General features: G+C 42.7%; 1 protein-coding gene across 1 annotated transcript in view; it reads right to left on the reverse strand.

Moving 5' to 3' along the window:
* Window positions 1-17,469, reverse strand: part of CAMK1D (calcium/calmodulin dependent protein kinase ID) — a 118,120-nt gene that overhangs the window by 27,079 nt on the left and 73,572 nt on the right. The window contains exons 3-5 of the mRNA XM_083858760.1: window positions 15,845-15,983; window positions 11,743-11,869; window positions 4,278-4,353 (exon numbers count right to left, since the gene is read on the reverse strand). Of these exons, the coding sequence (XP_083714886.1) occupies window positions 4,278-4,353; window positions 11,743-11,869; window positions 15,845-15,983 (342 nt within the window). The remainder of the gene's footprint in view (window positions 1-4,277; window positions 4,354-11,742; window positions 11,870-15,844; window positions 15,984-17,469) is intronic.

Here is a 17,469-nt window from a genome sequence, read left to right on the forward strand (position 1 = left end):
TATTTCTTCTGTATATTTTGGGAACTGTCCCTCATATTGGCTGACACTGGTGCCCCCACAAAGCTGTGGACAAGGACATATCAGCTTAGGGAATCACAGACAAATCAAGAAGCAAGCAATGAGGAATGATCCTTTGGGGTTGTTTTCCCAATGTTAGCTGAATTTTCCTGAACAACCCAAAACATTTGTGTCCTCTGCCACCACTGTTTCTCTTTCCAGTGCCAAACAAGTAAGTTATTCCTCACTTTTTTGCTTAGGCTTGTGTGTGATGCCAAACAGGCAAGATGACTGACCATTTTATCCCAATGGATGACTCCTAGGGTGATGGTGGAAACTTCTTTTGGCATAATATACTTTGCACTGTCCCTGGTTGATCCTTCTATACAAACACCGCTGATGATTCATGCACATCTACTTGAAAATCAAAAGCAGCTCAGCAGTAAAGTGTGAAAGTATGAGCCAAGATTTATCTCCAGATAGGTAATTGTTTATAAACAATAACAAACCAGTATCTCTCTGTCCAAACAGTGAATGGAAACAGAAGAAAATTCAAGGCAGAATATGTTTGACCTATTGCAGAAGACTGTGAATAGCCAGGGGCTGAGGCAGAGCATTCTGTGCCCTTGGGTTCTTTTCCAGCTTCAAAACATGATTTTCTATTTTTTGCATAAATTAACCTAATCTCTGTATAAGGTAGGTATGTGATCAGTATTTTAGTTCCCAAGCTTTTATAATCCCTTATCTGACCCAGAAAGGTCCCAAATCCAGCTGCTGGGAATCCAGTGAAGTTGCTCTTCTTATGCTTTATATTTTTAAGCTGGACACATTATCAAAACTACCTTGTGATAAGTGGAAGGCTGAGCTCAACAGTGAGGCTGTTTCAAATTGAGAAACACTGTAACTGGAATAACAGGAAATTTCAAGCTCTAAAATTAGTTTTTGTGAATAATAACTCTCATGCAAAACAGGTTTTGATAAAAACTCCGCTGGTGTGGCCTCTGCAGTCTGGCTGTCATTAACAGCAGAGAAGCATTAGAGGCTGGCGCTGAAACAAAGGTATTTTTTCCCAAGACATCCTTGCATCTCACGGAAACAAGTATTTCTCTGCAGCACTGGTGCCACAGAAACAGTTTGTTCTTCCAGTGTCATCAGCTGAGGGCTCTCAAGTGAGACTGAGCTTTGGTCTGCAGGCACTCAAACCACTTGCAGTAATATTAGCTCAAAGCATCTTTAATTTATGCCTGGCTTCTGTGTTGGTTTCCTTTGAGTTTCCAGCTTCTTAAATGACAACAGTCTGTCCAGAGTGGCAGTGAGGAACTGTGGGAGAGGTGAGGAGGTGAGGCAGGACGTTGTGCTTGGATTGTTTTATGCAAAAGGGCATCTCCAACTGGTTTAGTCATGTGCAAGTTGCTCCAGCTGTGCTGACTGTAGAGCTGGAAATGGCATATCCGAATGGGTGCAGCTATGTATTGGAGCTAATAACTCCTGCTCAGAGAGGTTTGACTGCCAGCATTTCACCAGGTCCTTGAGCTGCTGGTCCTTGTGGCACCTCAGTGCCATGTCACACTGGGAGCCCCCACTGGCACTGCTGCCTCCGGTGGTGTGGCACTGCTGAGATCACAAAGTTACATGTTAAACCCATCACTGGTGGTATCAGACACCCCACCAGGGCTAATTCCCTCCAGCTTAGGGAAGGACCCTCCTCCTCTCTCTTTTTACTGTATCCCAGACATTCACTTTCTTAAGAGACCACATCTGCAAATTCTGCCTATGAGACCACATCTGAACTCCTGGCTATTCCTGGAAGCAAGGATGAGATCCAGACCAAGACTAGGACACGTGAGGTGTGGGCTGGGTTTCTAGAATCACATTGCACTCAGCAGAGACGGTGTCAAGGGAGGCTGGAGAATGATGTAAATGTACCACAAAGCAGATGAATCCACACAGTGAAAGCAGAGCTCTGAGCAGGGAGCAGGGTGTGATCCAGTCACCTCAGCATGAGCATCTGGTGCTGTTTGACATGGTCCATGGTCTCTGGCTTCAATCCACCTGCCTCTCCAGAGGGAAGATCTCTGCAATGTATCACATCTTCCAAATCCATGTGGCTGCCCTGGACCCCCCAGCCTGGCACTAAACGTGCATGTTTAGGCCACTGAACAGCCCACCCTGGTGGAATGGCTGCTTGCATCCACCCCGGATGGGTTGAGGTGCCCAGTGACTCTGGAGAAGCTGAAGTGCACAGAGCCCCTGATGCCATGGGGTGTGGAGGGCTAACCAAAGAGAGCCCTGGAGTGCTGCTGACTGCTACAGGAGCTGAAGGATGTGGCTTACAAGTTGAAAGAGCTGGCTTGGTCTCAGACCCAATCCCACCCAAGCTGTAACAGTCTGGCAAAGACATTAGCAGACTCCTTCTACAGCAATGCATTATTGCCACTTACTTGGGCTGTACAAAATACAAATCAAGACCTTATTACCTGAAGCACAGAAATGCTGAAAAGGTTTCCTTGTCCTGCAAACAGGAATTCATAGAGGCCCATTCTTACTGAGATGATTTAAGCCTTCTGGGTTGTGAATTCCCTGTATAGGGAATAGGGAATTTAAATTTGAGGAGTGTGCATGCCTCGCTCAACAAGCTGAGCACATGCTGATTTGGAAAACAGAGCAGGAAACAGAGCTGAACCTTGCAGAAAGAGCAGCCTTGCTTAGGAAGGGCAAAAGATTATGGAGGAGATTAAAATCTTCCACTTGCTGAAGAAATGTTCATAAACTGGATGTGGAGCACACATTGCTTAGCCCTGTCTCACCCCTATTCCTCAGCAAGATCCATGAAAGCAACAAAGGAAATAAGACCACGAGTCTGCCAACACAAAAGGCCTTTGGTGCATGAGCCATTGACACATGGGACTGACAACCTGGAGGAAAGCAGAGTCAGGTTTATCTCCAGGCAGCCAGGTGCAACAGTTCACAGCCCTCCCATGGGCTGCCACATGGACACATATTTTCATGGTCGATATTTGTCTATAAACTGAACCCAGGCAGTGGCTGAGCCTGGATGTGAGGCAGAGTACTGCTATCTCCTGCCTGCATCCTCCTTTTCCCACTCTCTGAAGCTGGTACTCAGCAGAGTGTTAAAAGAGCATCAGAAAAGACTCCAACTGTGTCCTGCCATGGCTGGCAAGGACTGACAGTGACAAAAATCCCAACCCCTAGGACTTCCATGATCAAATTTGCTTGTGAAAAAAGGTAACTTTGAGTCAGCACACACAATCCTCATCTAAAAAAGCACCAAGGAATGGTTTGTGAAGCAGCCTGCAAGGTATTTTGGCATGTCTGTGCTCTTCCTCACTGCTGTTGTAGGTCCCATTGGGCTTTGAGACAAAGTCAGAATCAGCACTGTTGATTTTTGCTTTGTTTAGCAAAAGCTTTTTGCATCCTGCTATTGATGGCTGCTCCAAGAGAAATGCATTCCCATTTAAGTTTTGTACTCAACAAGTTTTCAAAAAAGTCAGCCATTAAACTAATATATTCAGGCAGGATTTTGGTTTAAATAAATAGACACACATGCAACAAACAAAGCCGCCTTCCTGTAACATTTAATATAAAACCTCCCTGTTTTGGGTAGTGCATAAATTATGCAAATATAATGCAAATGTAAAGAATGAACATTGTAGAGAGTGGATAGCACAGCAATGAGGTATGTCCTGGCAAAAATAGTTCTACAGCACCATCAAAAAGTTATTCATGTTGACAAGCCATGAAATGTCTGCATAAGGAAAAAGGGAACAAAGTAGGAATGCTTTAATGCTGTGCCTCATTGGAGCTGCTTTTTCCTTAAGTCTTGTATAACTGTGACAGTTGTGTAAAAGGGAAAAGTACAAAAAAAAATAAAGCAGTGGTAATGCTGTCAGGAAAAGACATTTGTTTCTGTGGCAGCTCAGTGGACACAGCCAGACTTGTTTCTTCTCAAAGCCAATGTAAGCAGGGGACAGCAATAACTTCAATAATGTCACAACCTGGACCAGCCCACACTACTGCACACAGCGTAGTTCTGGTGGGAGCAAGGATTCTGACATTTGAAGGGTACTAGTCCATTTCCTATCACTTTTGCTCAATTTTCAGCCTTTATGTAGCTGGGAGGTGTCCAGGGTACATGCTACCCCGTGTCACAAGTGTTGGGGATTAGTTACTTTGCCCCAGGCTGAGCAGGTAACTCCATGGTGGGAGAGCAAACTGCAGGTCCTAGAGGTGCCAGCACTGGAAACTCAGGAGGTACTCACAGGATGTAGGCGATGACCCCGATGGACCAGCAGTCAACAGCTTTGCTGTAGGGCTTCTGGGCCAGCACTTCAGGAGCTGAAAATAAAAAATAATAAATAAGCACATGTTATAAGACCAGACCTCTGGATATGGTCAAAAGGTAGGACTCTGAAACTTGAAGATCCCCAAGACCTTGTTTTGCTCTCCATATACAGCCCTTGTGTTTCCAAACGTGTCCTGAGGTTTTTGAAGGTCATATTCTCATGAGAAAGGATGAGTCCTAAAGTAGAACAAATTCACAATTTTTTTTTTTTTTTTGTCTCCAGGCACGGAAAACAAAACAAAGCACAGAAAAATGCGTGAGAGGCAGAGGGCCATCACCTCCCTGTTTAGGAGGAAAATGAGGCCAAGCTTTGCACGGGTGCAGAGATGCACATTCTCCCTGACAGCATCACAGTTACACTGCATCCTGCTGCCAGAGAGGGGAGTTCCAGAGGCAGCTCAGAAAGGGCAGCGAGTCAGGGAAGAGATAAGCTACATCTGCAAGAGAGGAAGGAGAGCAGCCACCACCTCTTCCAGCAGCTGCCTTCCAAAGCCTGCTGGATGTCAGAGTCAGAGGGAGTCATTTGCCCTTCTGCCTCTGGGAACACAGACAACTCAGAGGGAGAAATGAAAATTCAGTAGGAATTGGACATGTGCACAAAGGAACTGAGCCTCTTGCCTCTATACAGCCATATAGTCTGAATTTTTTTAGAAGCAAGAGCCTAGGAATTTACTGGAAGTCTTTGTGGGTCTGCTTTTATATCTTATACTACTGAGACTTAAAAAGGTGTATTTTTTTGTATGGGATCCTGAAGTATTATGTTTTCTCTGTTGGGACCTCGCAGTGCAAATACTTAAACCTAAATTTTAAAACCCTGTGACCCTAATCTTTTTCATGTAAAAAAGCTTTTGCCTTTTTCAAAGCAAAACATCCACAATAATGCAAGAAATCACTGATTGTGGCAGTCTTAGAGCAGACTTGCCATACTGGGCTTTAAAAAGTACCATATTTCCTCTGAGTAATTTGGGGTTCAAATGCTGGAAAACAATCATGAAGTGACAAGTCCCAACACCCTCCTCTGCTAGGAGTCTCACCAACACCAAAACACTCGGATACTTGAAAAAGAGCAAAAAAACCAAAATGTAAAACACAGAGATGTATTAAAACTTGAGCCCCACATTTAGTTGCTACCTATTCTTTGTCGTACTGGTAGGACTCTTCAAAGACTTATCTTCTTAATCCAGACAAGCCAACAAAACCAAGGTAAGTACTACTAGCAAAGTATGGAACAAGAAGAAATAATAAGAATCAGGAAAAACTTTCCAGTGCTTTGTCATGAGGGCTCATAGAGGGGACTGAAGGAAGACAGCACATGAAGCAGGTGAGGGCATCTGCATTTCCACAAGCAGAACAATGATGAAAAGGGTCAAATTTCACCAGGAAAACATTGCAAAAATGGAGAAAATTCAAGGGAATATGGGTAAAATTATAGCTGGCAACCTGATTATGAAGACTCTTGAAGATTGGGATATGTCCCAATCTACTACCCCAATTTTCAAGTCATTCAGCAAATTGGGACCACTGTATGAATTGGAAATTGGGTCCACTGCATAAGACATGAGACAGTTTCCTGTTTTGTTCCATCCCTTGTAATCAAAATTTGTGACAAAATATGGGGAAGAAGGGAGTTAATGTTCTCCTGTCTTTATGTGCTTAGATAGCTTCCAACTCTCCAGTTGTTCCAAATTCTCAGTATTTTATTCAAATTCTCTTCTACCTTTGACTGTCTGAGCCTGTTTACATAACTTTCAAGACTGGTAAACATTACACATCTCATAGCTCCTAAAGAAAATATTATGCAAATGGCTGCTGTGCACCACTGAGCTCCTGACATTATACAGATATGCCACATTAACATAACAGAAAACAATTCTGAGATGAGGGCATGTGAACTATATAAAGATTTTCCCTCTTAAAACATCAAAGCTGTGCTGGGGCATTTCTCTCTGTTTTAAAGGAGTGAAGAGCACTGATATATGTTGCTGTGGATGGCAACTCTGAAACAGGTAAGAACAATACAGGGTAAGCATTAATAAAAAAAGATAGGAGGTTTAAATACTTCTTTTAAGGCCAAATGGTTGCTTTTGGGTTTTGTTCCAATAAGCAGACATGCAGCAGGAACAGGATGACACAGCTCAGCATCCCCTGTCTCTGATACACGGAAAAGACGGAAATATTTAATGAGCTGAAAAACAAGTCAGAGAAGCTCTCAGCAATGACAACAGATCAGTGCCAAGAGGCAAAAAGCAGGAGACACAACGAAAAAAATCCAGGATCTGACAGCATTAAAGGATCAACACAGACTGCTGGGAAGAAAAAACAGCAGAAAAGAGAAGGGGAAAGCCAAATCTCCCATTTCTGGAGCTGGGGAGATGCCAGCTGAGCAACAGCTTCCACTGTCATACATCCCCAGGGAATCCCTCTGGGATCAAATCATATACAATGGTCATCCAGACAGGGCAATCAATGGACCAAATCCTTCCTTCACCTGCAGGTAGATGTTTCAGGCTGAATCAGCATTTCCACAGTGCAAGGTGCAAGGTGGAGGCTCATTCCACCCTTAGGTACATGCAGATGTGCTTCCCAGGCCAGATGATCCTGCTGTCTTACAGTTAACTTTTTTTGGTTGAATTATGTTTTGCTTTTAATATGAGAAAAATTCAAAGGCTTGTTTCAAATGGAGGTTTTAAGAAAAGGTATAGACCAGAAGATCTGGAACCCTTTCAGAACACTATGCCATTACCCTCAGAGAGCACAGCTATGCTAACAAGCCCCCTAAAAATGCAACTTCTGGATGCCAAAAACTGCAGTCCATGTTCCTGCGAAGAGCTCAGGTGATGAGGATTGCTCGGATACTTTAAGCCTGTTGATCACACTGTACAAGTCATGAGGGTGCCTGTTCTTCATGACAGCCTGTCCTGCACACAAAGGGCCAACCCAGCCCCTTTCCAGAAGTCCTACAAAGTGCCCTCCTAAAAAGTAACTAAAACCTATAAAGTATTCTCCTCACAGTGCAAACAGGCTGAGATGCACATGAAGCAGCTTCACCACAAGACCAGAGTCCTTCTTCCACTCACTCCTGGGGTGAAAACCACTGCTTTCCATTTTTTCACACATTCCTCCAGTGTTCATCTTGTTCTGGTTGGCCAAGACTTTGAAGTTGGAGGCTGTTTCTGCAGGAGAGCAAGGTTTCAGTGCAGTATTGCTGACTTTTTGTGCTCTTGTTCTTATTTCATGTTGCTGAGCCAGATTTAGATATCTGCCATAGGTAATAATGCAGTTTATGTTTAGCAGAGGGTAACACAACTCTGTCAGGATATGGCAACAGAGCTGAGAAATTGCCCTGTCACAGGCTTCTGCCTGAGCAAACCCTGTTCAGAGTGATTCCCATGCTTTATTTTTACTTGATTACTAATGATACTGCCTAAAGGCTCCTGAGGTAGCTTATTGCTAATAAGAATATTCTGAAGGTTTATTGAAAATTTTCCAACCTTTGACTCAAAGGATACCAAAGAGGTCAAAATTCAATGTGGAAATCTATTGCTTACCTAAATGCTGTAGTCTTGCACAGGGCTAAGAGGAACAGTGGCTTTGGTGAGATCTGAAACTACTGGATTTCTGGCAGAGCAGAGAGCAAAGTTGTAAAATGACTTTTCATAAAAGCACGACAGAAAATGCAAACAGTGAGTGAGGTGGGGTGTACAGGGACCAACCACATATCCAGTATCCAGCCCAATTTGTACGACAGGGAAGTACATGAAAATTTTACTTGAAGGGGGATTGGGACTCAGAACAAGAATTTTAAATCTCAGTAGGATTAAGATATTAGTCAGCCACAAACACAGCTTATAATTCAGTGTTTCTGCAAAAGGAGACCAGATTGCCTCAGACAGAGTTTCTAACTTTTTTTTTTTCCCTAACTTTTCAAGCATCTTGAAGGTCTAAGTTCCATCTGCAGAAATAACCAAAACTTTTGAGGGACCACCTCTAATGGAAAGCCTCTCAGTCAGACCCAATTCCCAAACATCCAAAACCTCTTTAGAAGAATTTGCTGAGTGACTGGAGTCACCTCCTGGTGGGTGTCCAGCTTCACACATCTCAGGGATGTCTCATTTTCAGGCAGGTTTGAACAGCTCCTACATCAAAAATGAGTTCTTATGTAAAGTCAAGAGCTGAGTAGCCCAAATCCATGATGTTTAAAATTATAAATCACTAATGGCTTATTGGGATCTTGCCCATAGTCATACACATCACTCAGGGTTTTGAAAGCACGTTAGACAATGGGTTCAGACCCATGCAGGTCAGTCCTCACACCCAATCTGCAGTGAAATGAGCCACACAAGCTGCCTCACCTTTCCTAGTTCAGGGGCTATTTAAAAGTTGGGTGTCTAGTCCCAGCTCATCACCCAGACTCTTTCCACAAAAAATGGGGGTAAGAATGGTGAGCAGATAAGAAAATGCAAGATCTTGTTGGAAGAGGTTGTATTATCAGATCCTCTTTTCAATAAGCAAACATTTGGATTGGCCTCTTAACAGAAGTGGCTCAGATAATTGGGTTAAATTATCTTAACCATCAGCTTTCATCACAGGGCCAAAATCTCTGACAAAACTCCTGAAAAAATTAGGACTCAGAACTCTGACAGTAATTTAATCTGTAAGGCAGAGCTTTAAAAGCTGAAGTGTTAATCCACTACTGGTCATGCACATTTTAGATATAGAATAATTTAAAAAGTAATATTTTGATTTTCAGAATGAAAACTGATATTTGTTAAGGAATTTATTTATAATTACACCCTTCCTTATTCAATAAATTTGCAGTCCATATAAACAGGCATTTAATGTCACAGATACTACTGTTCTTTGCAGATGAAAACTAGAAAAGTTGAGATAAAAAAAATGAGGCACAAGGAGTTGAAAGTATATTCTGATCAGGGAAATTAGACAGAAATGACAGGGGGGTTTGCATAATTACAAGCACTTGGGCAGCAGACATGAGTTAAGATCAAGTCTACTTGTGAGTCAGAAGCTTGTCCAGCACTCTGCAAAGTGGGGTCTGACTGGACCCATTTCTGGAGATGAAGTATAAATAGTAGTGGATGCCAATGACTTCTTAACAGAGCCCTGAGAGCCTTTGACATGTGATATGTGTCTAAATCTCTTCCAGCAACTTAAAAGCAAAGTGGTTAAACTGACAAAAATAATCAATTCTAGTAAAATCTTAGAAAATAGAGTGTTCTACCTATCTCTGAAGAAAAGCACCAGGAAATGAGTTTTAAGTGATGGATCTCTGAGTGTTACTTAACCTGAGCTAAAATACGTGGGAAAGAAAAAGCAAAACACAAAAAGAGGTGACACATAAGGCACTTCATGGGTTGGAACTGTGACATTTGTCTACCCCAGCCAGGCTGAGGACTTTTATTCATGCTGTACCATTAGGAGGAAGGGCTCCTCCATTGATTTGAGGGCAGTTTGCTGCAAGTTGGAGTGACACTGGAAGACATGAAAGCTTTTGGATGTGGGAAAATTGCAGAGCACCTGTGCAGAAGCCACAACATCAGGTGTAACACTCAGGGAGAACCATTTGTGGGCATCACCACAGTGATTGGCAACAAAAATCTTCTGTGCTTGGAAAATGTTGTCTGAACAACAGATAATAAAAAAGTACAGCACTAAAGAGGAGGTGAATCCTGTGCAGAAAAAAAAAAAATAAATAAAGGAACAAGGAAAAGAAATAAAACAAATATTTAAAGCTGTTTTTGTTTTCTTTGTGAAGGAGGGGGAACAGTCCTGTCAGCACTTCAGAAATAAGTGGCCATGACCTCTTGAACCAGGATGAGTAAATCCTACCTTCAGCAAGGTAACAACAAGCCTTGGAGACACTTGTGCAGCCATCAGAGGCCAGACCATGGGTAATGAGAGCTCTCAAACATCTCTCAAAGCACTACAGCTCTTGTCACAGGCTCTGAGAGTCTCCTCTCCAAAATAGCCAGTTTCCTTGTGTAAATAGCAATGATTATGAGAGGCTGCATGAGATCACTCAGAGACCAAGCAGAGTCACTCCCTCATTATCATCAGCACTTCAGCAAACATCATCTAAGCTTTCCTATGTCTTGAGACTCAATCCAGTCAGTGCCCATTCCAGAGCAAAATAAAACATGTTTGATAAGGACAGAAGAGCTGACAGCAAAAGTTATGAAGATTGCTGTCTCAGCTCAATTCCTGCTTTGGAAGGAGATTTCCAGTCTGGTGTGATTACACAAGAATGCTACTCAGAGTGCATCCTGGCCCATGTCTTAAAATAAAACATTGATGGGCTGGTGGCTTCACGAGGGGAAAGCACAGAAATCTGCTCCTTTTCCTGATTTTGTTGGGATACAATTTGTCCGTACAGTGTGAAGATAATGCCCATAGAAAGTACCTGTGACAAATCTGTATCACTGTGTCATAGTCACCTAATCTGAGTTGTTGTACCATGATACCATCAGAACTATGAAAACCGGTGAGGTGGCAGCTGCAAAATAAAAAGAGCTTCTGACAGCTGGAAAACAGAGTTTCTGGACTGCTGGAAAGATCTGAGACAAATCTATCCACTGTCAGTTTTATGGATTTCATGGCTATCCCAGAGTTTAATTTTCCCACCTCAGCTGATGATCCTGGTGTGGCAGGAGGCACAGGCTTGCTGGGTATCTTGTACACAAAGGGAGCCTTTTAAATAGTGTTTGCTCAAACAAACCTCATCACCACCTGCCATCTAATGCTCACTTTCAGCTGCTTTAACTGTATTTAATGGCTGCTGGTAAACATGCTGCTAATAGGTAGCCTTGTACAATCACTACCAAATGGACAGAAGAGCAAAGAATAAATGACAGAAAACAATTTGACACTGTCCAGGAAGGCCCAAGGATCTAAAGAGCTTTTGCATTTTGACATCTGAGTTAGTAACTTAATGTGATTGTAACAGAGGATTACTGAACATGCCTGAAAAAATGTAGCTCTTTCATTTTACTGCCTCCTATCAGAAGAATCTGGCAAATGTTTTTCTTCATGTATTAAAATAATACATTTCATTAGGCAAAGCTTCTTGGTTTTCTAGGTGCTTGCAGAAGCAATACACTTGAGGCTATTCCTCACATGCTCCTGGTGTAGCTAAAGCAGTGTCTTTGGGAACACTCATTCCACAAAGGACTGGAAACATGAAAGTGAATCCCACAAACCTAGAGCTGAATTGCAGGATTGTACCCCAAAGGGGAAGAGCACACAAGACAGAGCACAGGCAAACATTAAAATCAAACAAATATCTATAAAATCTCCCATGCACCATGTGCCAGCACCAGAAAATGAGTATTATTTCATTTTCACTAAAATATAAGCAAAGCTCTTACCGACATAGCCAGGAGTTCCACAGGCTGTGGACATGACATCTCCTTTACCCTCCATCTTGGACAATCCAAAGTCACTGATCATGATTTTTGACTCTTCATCCTGGCTGTAGTAAAGCAGATTCTCAGGCTAGAAGGGAGAATAAGCACAATAAGTTTTGAATATGTGAGTTCAGTAACAATACATGTTGAGCCATGCATTGCATTTAATACAATCTCTAGTCACATCATACATAAATATAATTTGGTTGCCCTAAGCCTGAAGAGTTGTTCTTAAAACCTACATGGAGATCCTCTACAGACTCCTGTATGGCAACAAATGGAAGACCCTGACACCCTGAGCAATTTTTCTGGGATAACAAACTTCTCTGGCTCCTCAAATAAGACTCAGTCCTTACTTGTGAGATATGCCTGATGTATTATCACTTCAGAGTGGTGAAACAGAAGGATTCATTTGAAAGCAAGTAAATATGGCAAATCCAGGTGGTGTACTAAAGATTTTTTACAGTATTTGAAAAAAGAAAAAGGAAAACAGGAGGTATTAGAGAATTTTTGTATCTTCTCCACTGGAAACAAACTGTTTTGAGAGAGGAAATGCCTTTACAGTTAACAGACTTGAACCAAGGATATTTCAGCTAGAGCTGATTAGGAAAAAATGCTGAAGAAAAAATGTGCTCTAGCACTAAGCCCAGCAACTTGTTTATGGCAAGAGAAAACAAGGATCACTCCACAAAGCCCTGTAACTTTTTATACCAGAGTCAGGCAGGCTGGAGAGCCCAACCAGCCTCCATCTGCTCCAGACAGTCCTGCACCCATGTGTTTTGAGTGTGCTGCTGCTGCACAGAAAAGCTCTTGCTGGGTGCTGTGATAGCTCACCTCTTCCCCTCCCTAACATCTGGGCTCATGAAAGGCTCCACACCTGCAGCACTCAGCCTGGTGGCAATGAGCCCTGGACCTTTGGGTCTTCACCTATAAAAGTGATGGGTACCCAATGTTTCCCAACAGCCTTGGTGGAGCCCTTTGCTCAAAGCTGGCACAAAGGCTGACACGCAGCCTGCTGAGTGCTCCAGGAAATGGTGAGGAGCAGCTGCAGCCACACAACATCCTCAGACTCCCTGGGACACATCCAAGCTTGGATTTGTAAGGAGGAGAAACTGCACTTCAGCAGCACCAGCATCCACATTCCCTTCTCCATCTGCTCTGGGGAAAGGGGGGATGGAGGAGTGCTGGAGGGTGATGTCCCCATTCAGGAGGTTAAAGCATTTCCTGGCTCCCCAGCCCCAGCAGTAAATGATGGCTTTATCTATGGGGCATGTGGAAACATGGGACACAATGGCCATCAGAGGATCTGCAAGCCACAGCTGTGGGCCAGCAGGGCTGAGGTAAAAAGGGAATTGTTTCGATTCCTAAAAATAAATTTGTAGTTGTACCATTTATATTTCCTTTTCATGATACCTTGCAAGCCCAGTGCTTTAATCTGACTTTAAGGGACTGTTTTAGGGACTACAGTTTCATGCCATGTTCTGTCCTAGGCTGGAGTCACTCCTAATTTTCACTACTCCCCTTGTGATCTGCTGAAGGGTTGGGAGACTTGGAATAAAGGGAAAAGCAGTTGTTTCCTAACAATTTCTGCTAAATCACCTCAGGTTCCCACATAGTCATATTTAGTAAGGCCAAGAAACCCACATTTGTTTAAAAGAATTCTGTTTCCTCAAGCTGGTTAATTCAGAAATCTTTAACAAGGTGGCTCTGTACCAAGTGGGGCTGCTTGAGCCTTTCAGTCCTTTTGTGCATCATGGACTTCCCCAGACATCACCTGCTGCCATCTCTTCTAATCTGCTGTTGCATTACTTAGATTAGAGACTTGGAGCCCAGACCTGCTTTTACCAGCTACACCAAGTACTATTTTGGTATCTGAATAAAAACATAATTACAATAAATAATTGTTATACATGTTTCATGGGTTGCATTTTTTGTAGAGTGGATTCTTTCCCAGAGTTTCATTTTGAGCCTTACACTTATTTTGATATTTTGAGATGATAAAAAGCCTTATTATATCCCTGTTTTTCTCATCATGGTGTGTTTTTTGCTAACAGAAATTCACAGCAGGTGTTCCTCATATACTATATTTTATGAGTCATTTTGACAATTGATATGGTGCTGACAAAAACCTGCAAACAAAAGAGAGAAAAAGAGCTACTCTTTGCTACAAAATACCACTGGAGAAGGTTGGTTTGATCTAAAATCAGCTTGGCCTTACATAAACTCTGAAAGTAATTTGTACATGAATTTAATTCCTAAATCACCAGATCCCATATTTTATTACAGAAATTTTAAAATAAGATTATTTTTTAAAATGAGAGGTATAACCTATTTTAGATTATAAATACAAGAATACCAAGATCTTGTACAATAGAATATGTGAATTAAGAGGTCTTGGACCTCACTCCAAAAATGCTGGGGGCAGAAAGAAGCCTGAAGTTATTTCCTAAAAGTTGAATTTGGGAGCAAGAAGGTCATGTTAAAATACAGCACTTCCATACTGGAATTCTGTGGAGCTCTTATAAATGTGAAGAATGTTTCTATGTACTCCAGCAGGGGCTGAGGGCAAGATGTGGAGACTGTAGAAGACAGAAGCCTAACCAGTGTCTCCTCACAGGAAACCCATTATTTGGAACTGTCTGGACTGGACTGCAGTGCCTCTTGACTCTATTAATGTTCCTTAAGCCTTTTTATAAGGCTTATATAAGGCTCATAACATGTAGCCAAATTCCACTCTCTTTACAGGGGGAAAATCCAAGCTCTGCCTCAACATCCAAGGAAACTCCTGTTCGGAGCATCCCTCCAAAATACAACCAGAGGTGTTATTTCCATCACTGAAGTCTTCATTTCTGGCAGTAAAATTTGGCAGAATTAACTAGCTCAGAAATGGAAGCCACAGCTTTCTTTTGAAATTTGCATTTTTTTATAGTATTTTCTGCTAATTCATTATTGAGAACACTAAAGTGCTGTCAAATCCAAGCCTTCCTGTTTGTCTTAATGACAGTTTAAGATACTAGAAGAAAACAGTAAAACAACAATGTTTAGGGATTTTTTTACCTGAAAAGCTGAGAGGTTTAGATGTGACAATATGGTCCTTAGAAGAGCCCTTGCTGTTAACAGTGTCTCCAAAAACACTTCTCCAAATGATAGGAAATCACTCAACTTTCCCTCACTATTGTTACCAGTTATTACTAAATAAAAGTAATTATATGTCTTGGATTGTAGTATAATATGTGCACTAAATATTCTACCACCATCTTCATGAACTGTTGAATTCAATTGTTGGAGCAGTGTTTTCTCAGGTCCCCTCCCTCTGGGCTGTCTTCTGTTAATGGCCCATCAGTGCCTTGCCCATGACTCACAGGTAACTCCCTCCACGAATTATCTCTGTTTAATGGGCCATCAAGGACCCACTTCACAACTCATCATCCCATTGTGAGATGCTCTGCCCAGGGGGAGGAGCCAAGCATTCTCACCTGGATATAATCTGGGATTTGGGACAGTACAAGCAGCCCTTACCCACTGGATTCCCAGAGGACCAGAGCTACCAGACCTTTCTACAGGATCACTGCTTCAGGAAGAGCACCTCATCTGGACTGCTTCCATCACTCTGCTCAGGTTGTATTCTGACTTTGTCAGTGGTCTTTTGTATTATTGCATTTAATTTATTTTATTTTACTTTTTTTCCTTTCTTCTTATTAAATTGTATTTCTGACTTGAAGCCTCTCACTCATTTTGCTTTCAAACCTCGACAATATAGCACAGCAAACCTGCAAAATACAGCAGTGAACTGAGATGACACTTCAGGTTAGATGGGGTTTCTACCTTAATGAAACATTTTGGGTCTCAATGGCTTTTCCCCACATCACATGTGCAAAACTCCCACTGCAACTGCCTAGACTGCAGAATCCTCATTAAAACCAATTACATGGGGAGGCTTTGGGGCACCTCTCCTTGGGTAAAAAAACATCCAGCCTTGGGGTACAGGTGTTTGTTAGACTCACACAACAACACAGCCTTCACTGACACTGCCCAGGGCCCCCAGTGGTGCTGTTGGCTGTACCTTGAGGTCCCTGTGCACGATGCCCATGCGGTGCAGGTAGTACACGGCGTCCAGGACCTGCCGGATCAGAGTGCTGGCGTCCTTCTCTGTGTAGAACCCCTTCTCCACAATGCGGTCAAAGAGTTCTCCCCCAGACACTCTGGAAAGCACAAAGGGAAGCAGGAGAGTGAGGATGTGCTTTGTAATGGCCTTTCTGTATCATTGAAGGGTGGTCAAGGCCATGCACTAGACACAGGCAGCCACAGAGCAGATCTGCCTGCAGCTCTGGGGCTCCCCTGCTGCCCCAAGGGTGGCTACGAGGATAATGAAGAGTCTGGAAGGGAAACATCATGTGTAGGGGCTTAGGTCACTTGGTCTGGTCAGCCTGGAGGAGACTGAGGGAAGACCTTATTGTGCTCGTGAGGGGCAATGAAGGGGCAGGCACTGGTCTTTTCTCTGTTGATCAGTGACAGGACCTGAGGGAATGGCCTGAAGCTGAGTCAGGGGAGGTTTAAGTGGCATATCAAAAAAAGCTTCTTCACCCAGAGGGTGGTTGGGCACTGGAACAGGTTCCTCAGGGCAGTGGTCACAGCACTGAGCCTGACAGAGTTCAAAAGCATTTGGACAATGGTCTCAGGCACAGGGTGTGGTCGGGGTGTCCTGTGCAGGGCCAGTTGGACTCAATGATCCTGATGGGTCCCTTCCAATTCAGCATATTTTATGATTCTATGAATTAAGTTTGATTTTCTCCAAGGACTGGTCATGCTACAATGGAAAATAAAATCTATCACACATCAGAGAGTGGTCAAAGACTCATTAGCACTAGCAGAGGGAATCATGACCATATCCCAGCAAGAGTCAGGGGAGCAGACCCTGCTTTCCATGCTGTCCCACCCTAGAGAACTTTGCATAGGCAGTTCCATCTGCTGCTGCTGGCCCACTCAGGCTATACTTCCACATTTTATCATCTCTTGGGGTTCACTTTTCCACTGACCAAGGCTTGGGGTTTACCCTGGAGGAATGGTCCCATTCTTTCCTCAATAGCAACTGAAATGCATTCAGGAGTTGTTGCCACTACCTATAGAGCATTAGTTTATTAAAGTAGACTGCACATCTGACAATTTTAAATGCTCTCAGAGGTCCCCTCCTTTACTCACACATGTATGTTCATTTATCTGCAGTCATAAGCTCTTTAGGCAGAGCACATCCTCTGCCTGGCACTGGTAGGAGACAGTTATTGATGAGGAACACAGATTATCAGTGCAATAAATCACCAGATGACACAAATGAGGAAAGGATTCCACAACTCAAAGAAGAAAGAAAATAAAAACCTTGACATCCCACTATTTAATGTCTGCTGTATTGCACTTTTTCCCTGCCTTGCTAGAAATAACACTTTCTGAACCCAATCTCAAATAAAGAATGGCACATTAAAACTCCCTGGAGGAGTATCTGAGGAAACAAAAGAGGAAAGAAATGTCTGAGTAATTGAAATAATAAAACTGTCAGCAAAAAACTGCCCTACTAGGGTAAATAAAAAATTTCCATTTTAGCAAGCAAAACCCATTAAAAATAAAATGTATGAGATATGTTTCTTCAGCAAGTTGCACCACTTAGCATATCATAAATGGCACAGTAAAACTTTC

The sequence above is a fragment of the Zosterops lateralis genome, assembly GCF_965231275.1.
Source record: "Zosterops lateralis genome assembly, chromosome: 4".
Lineage (NCBI taxonomy): Eukaryota > Metazoa > Chordata > Aves > Passeriformes > Zosteropidae > Zosterops > Zosterops lateralis.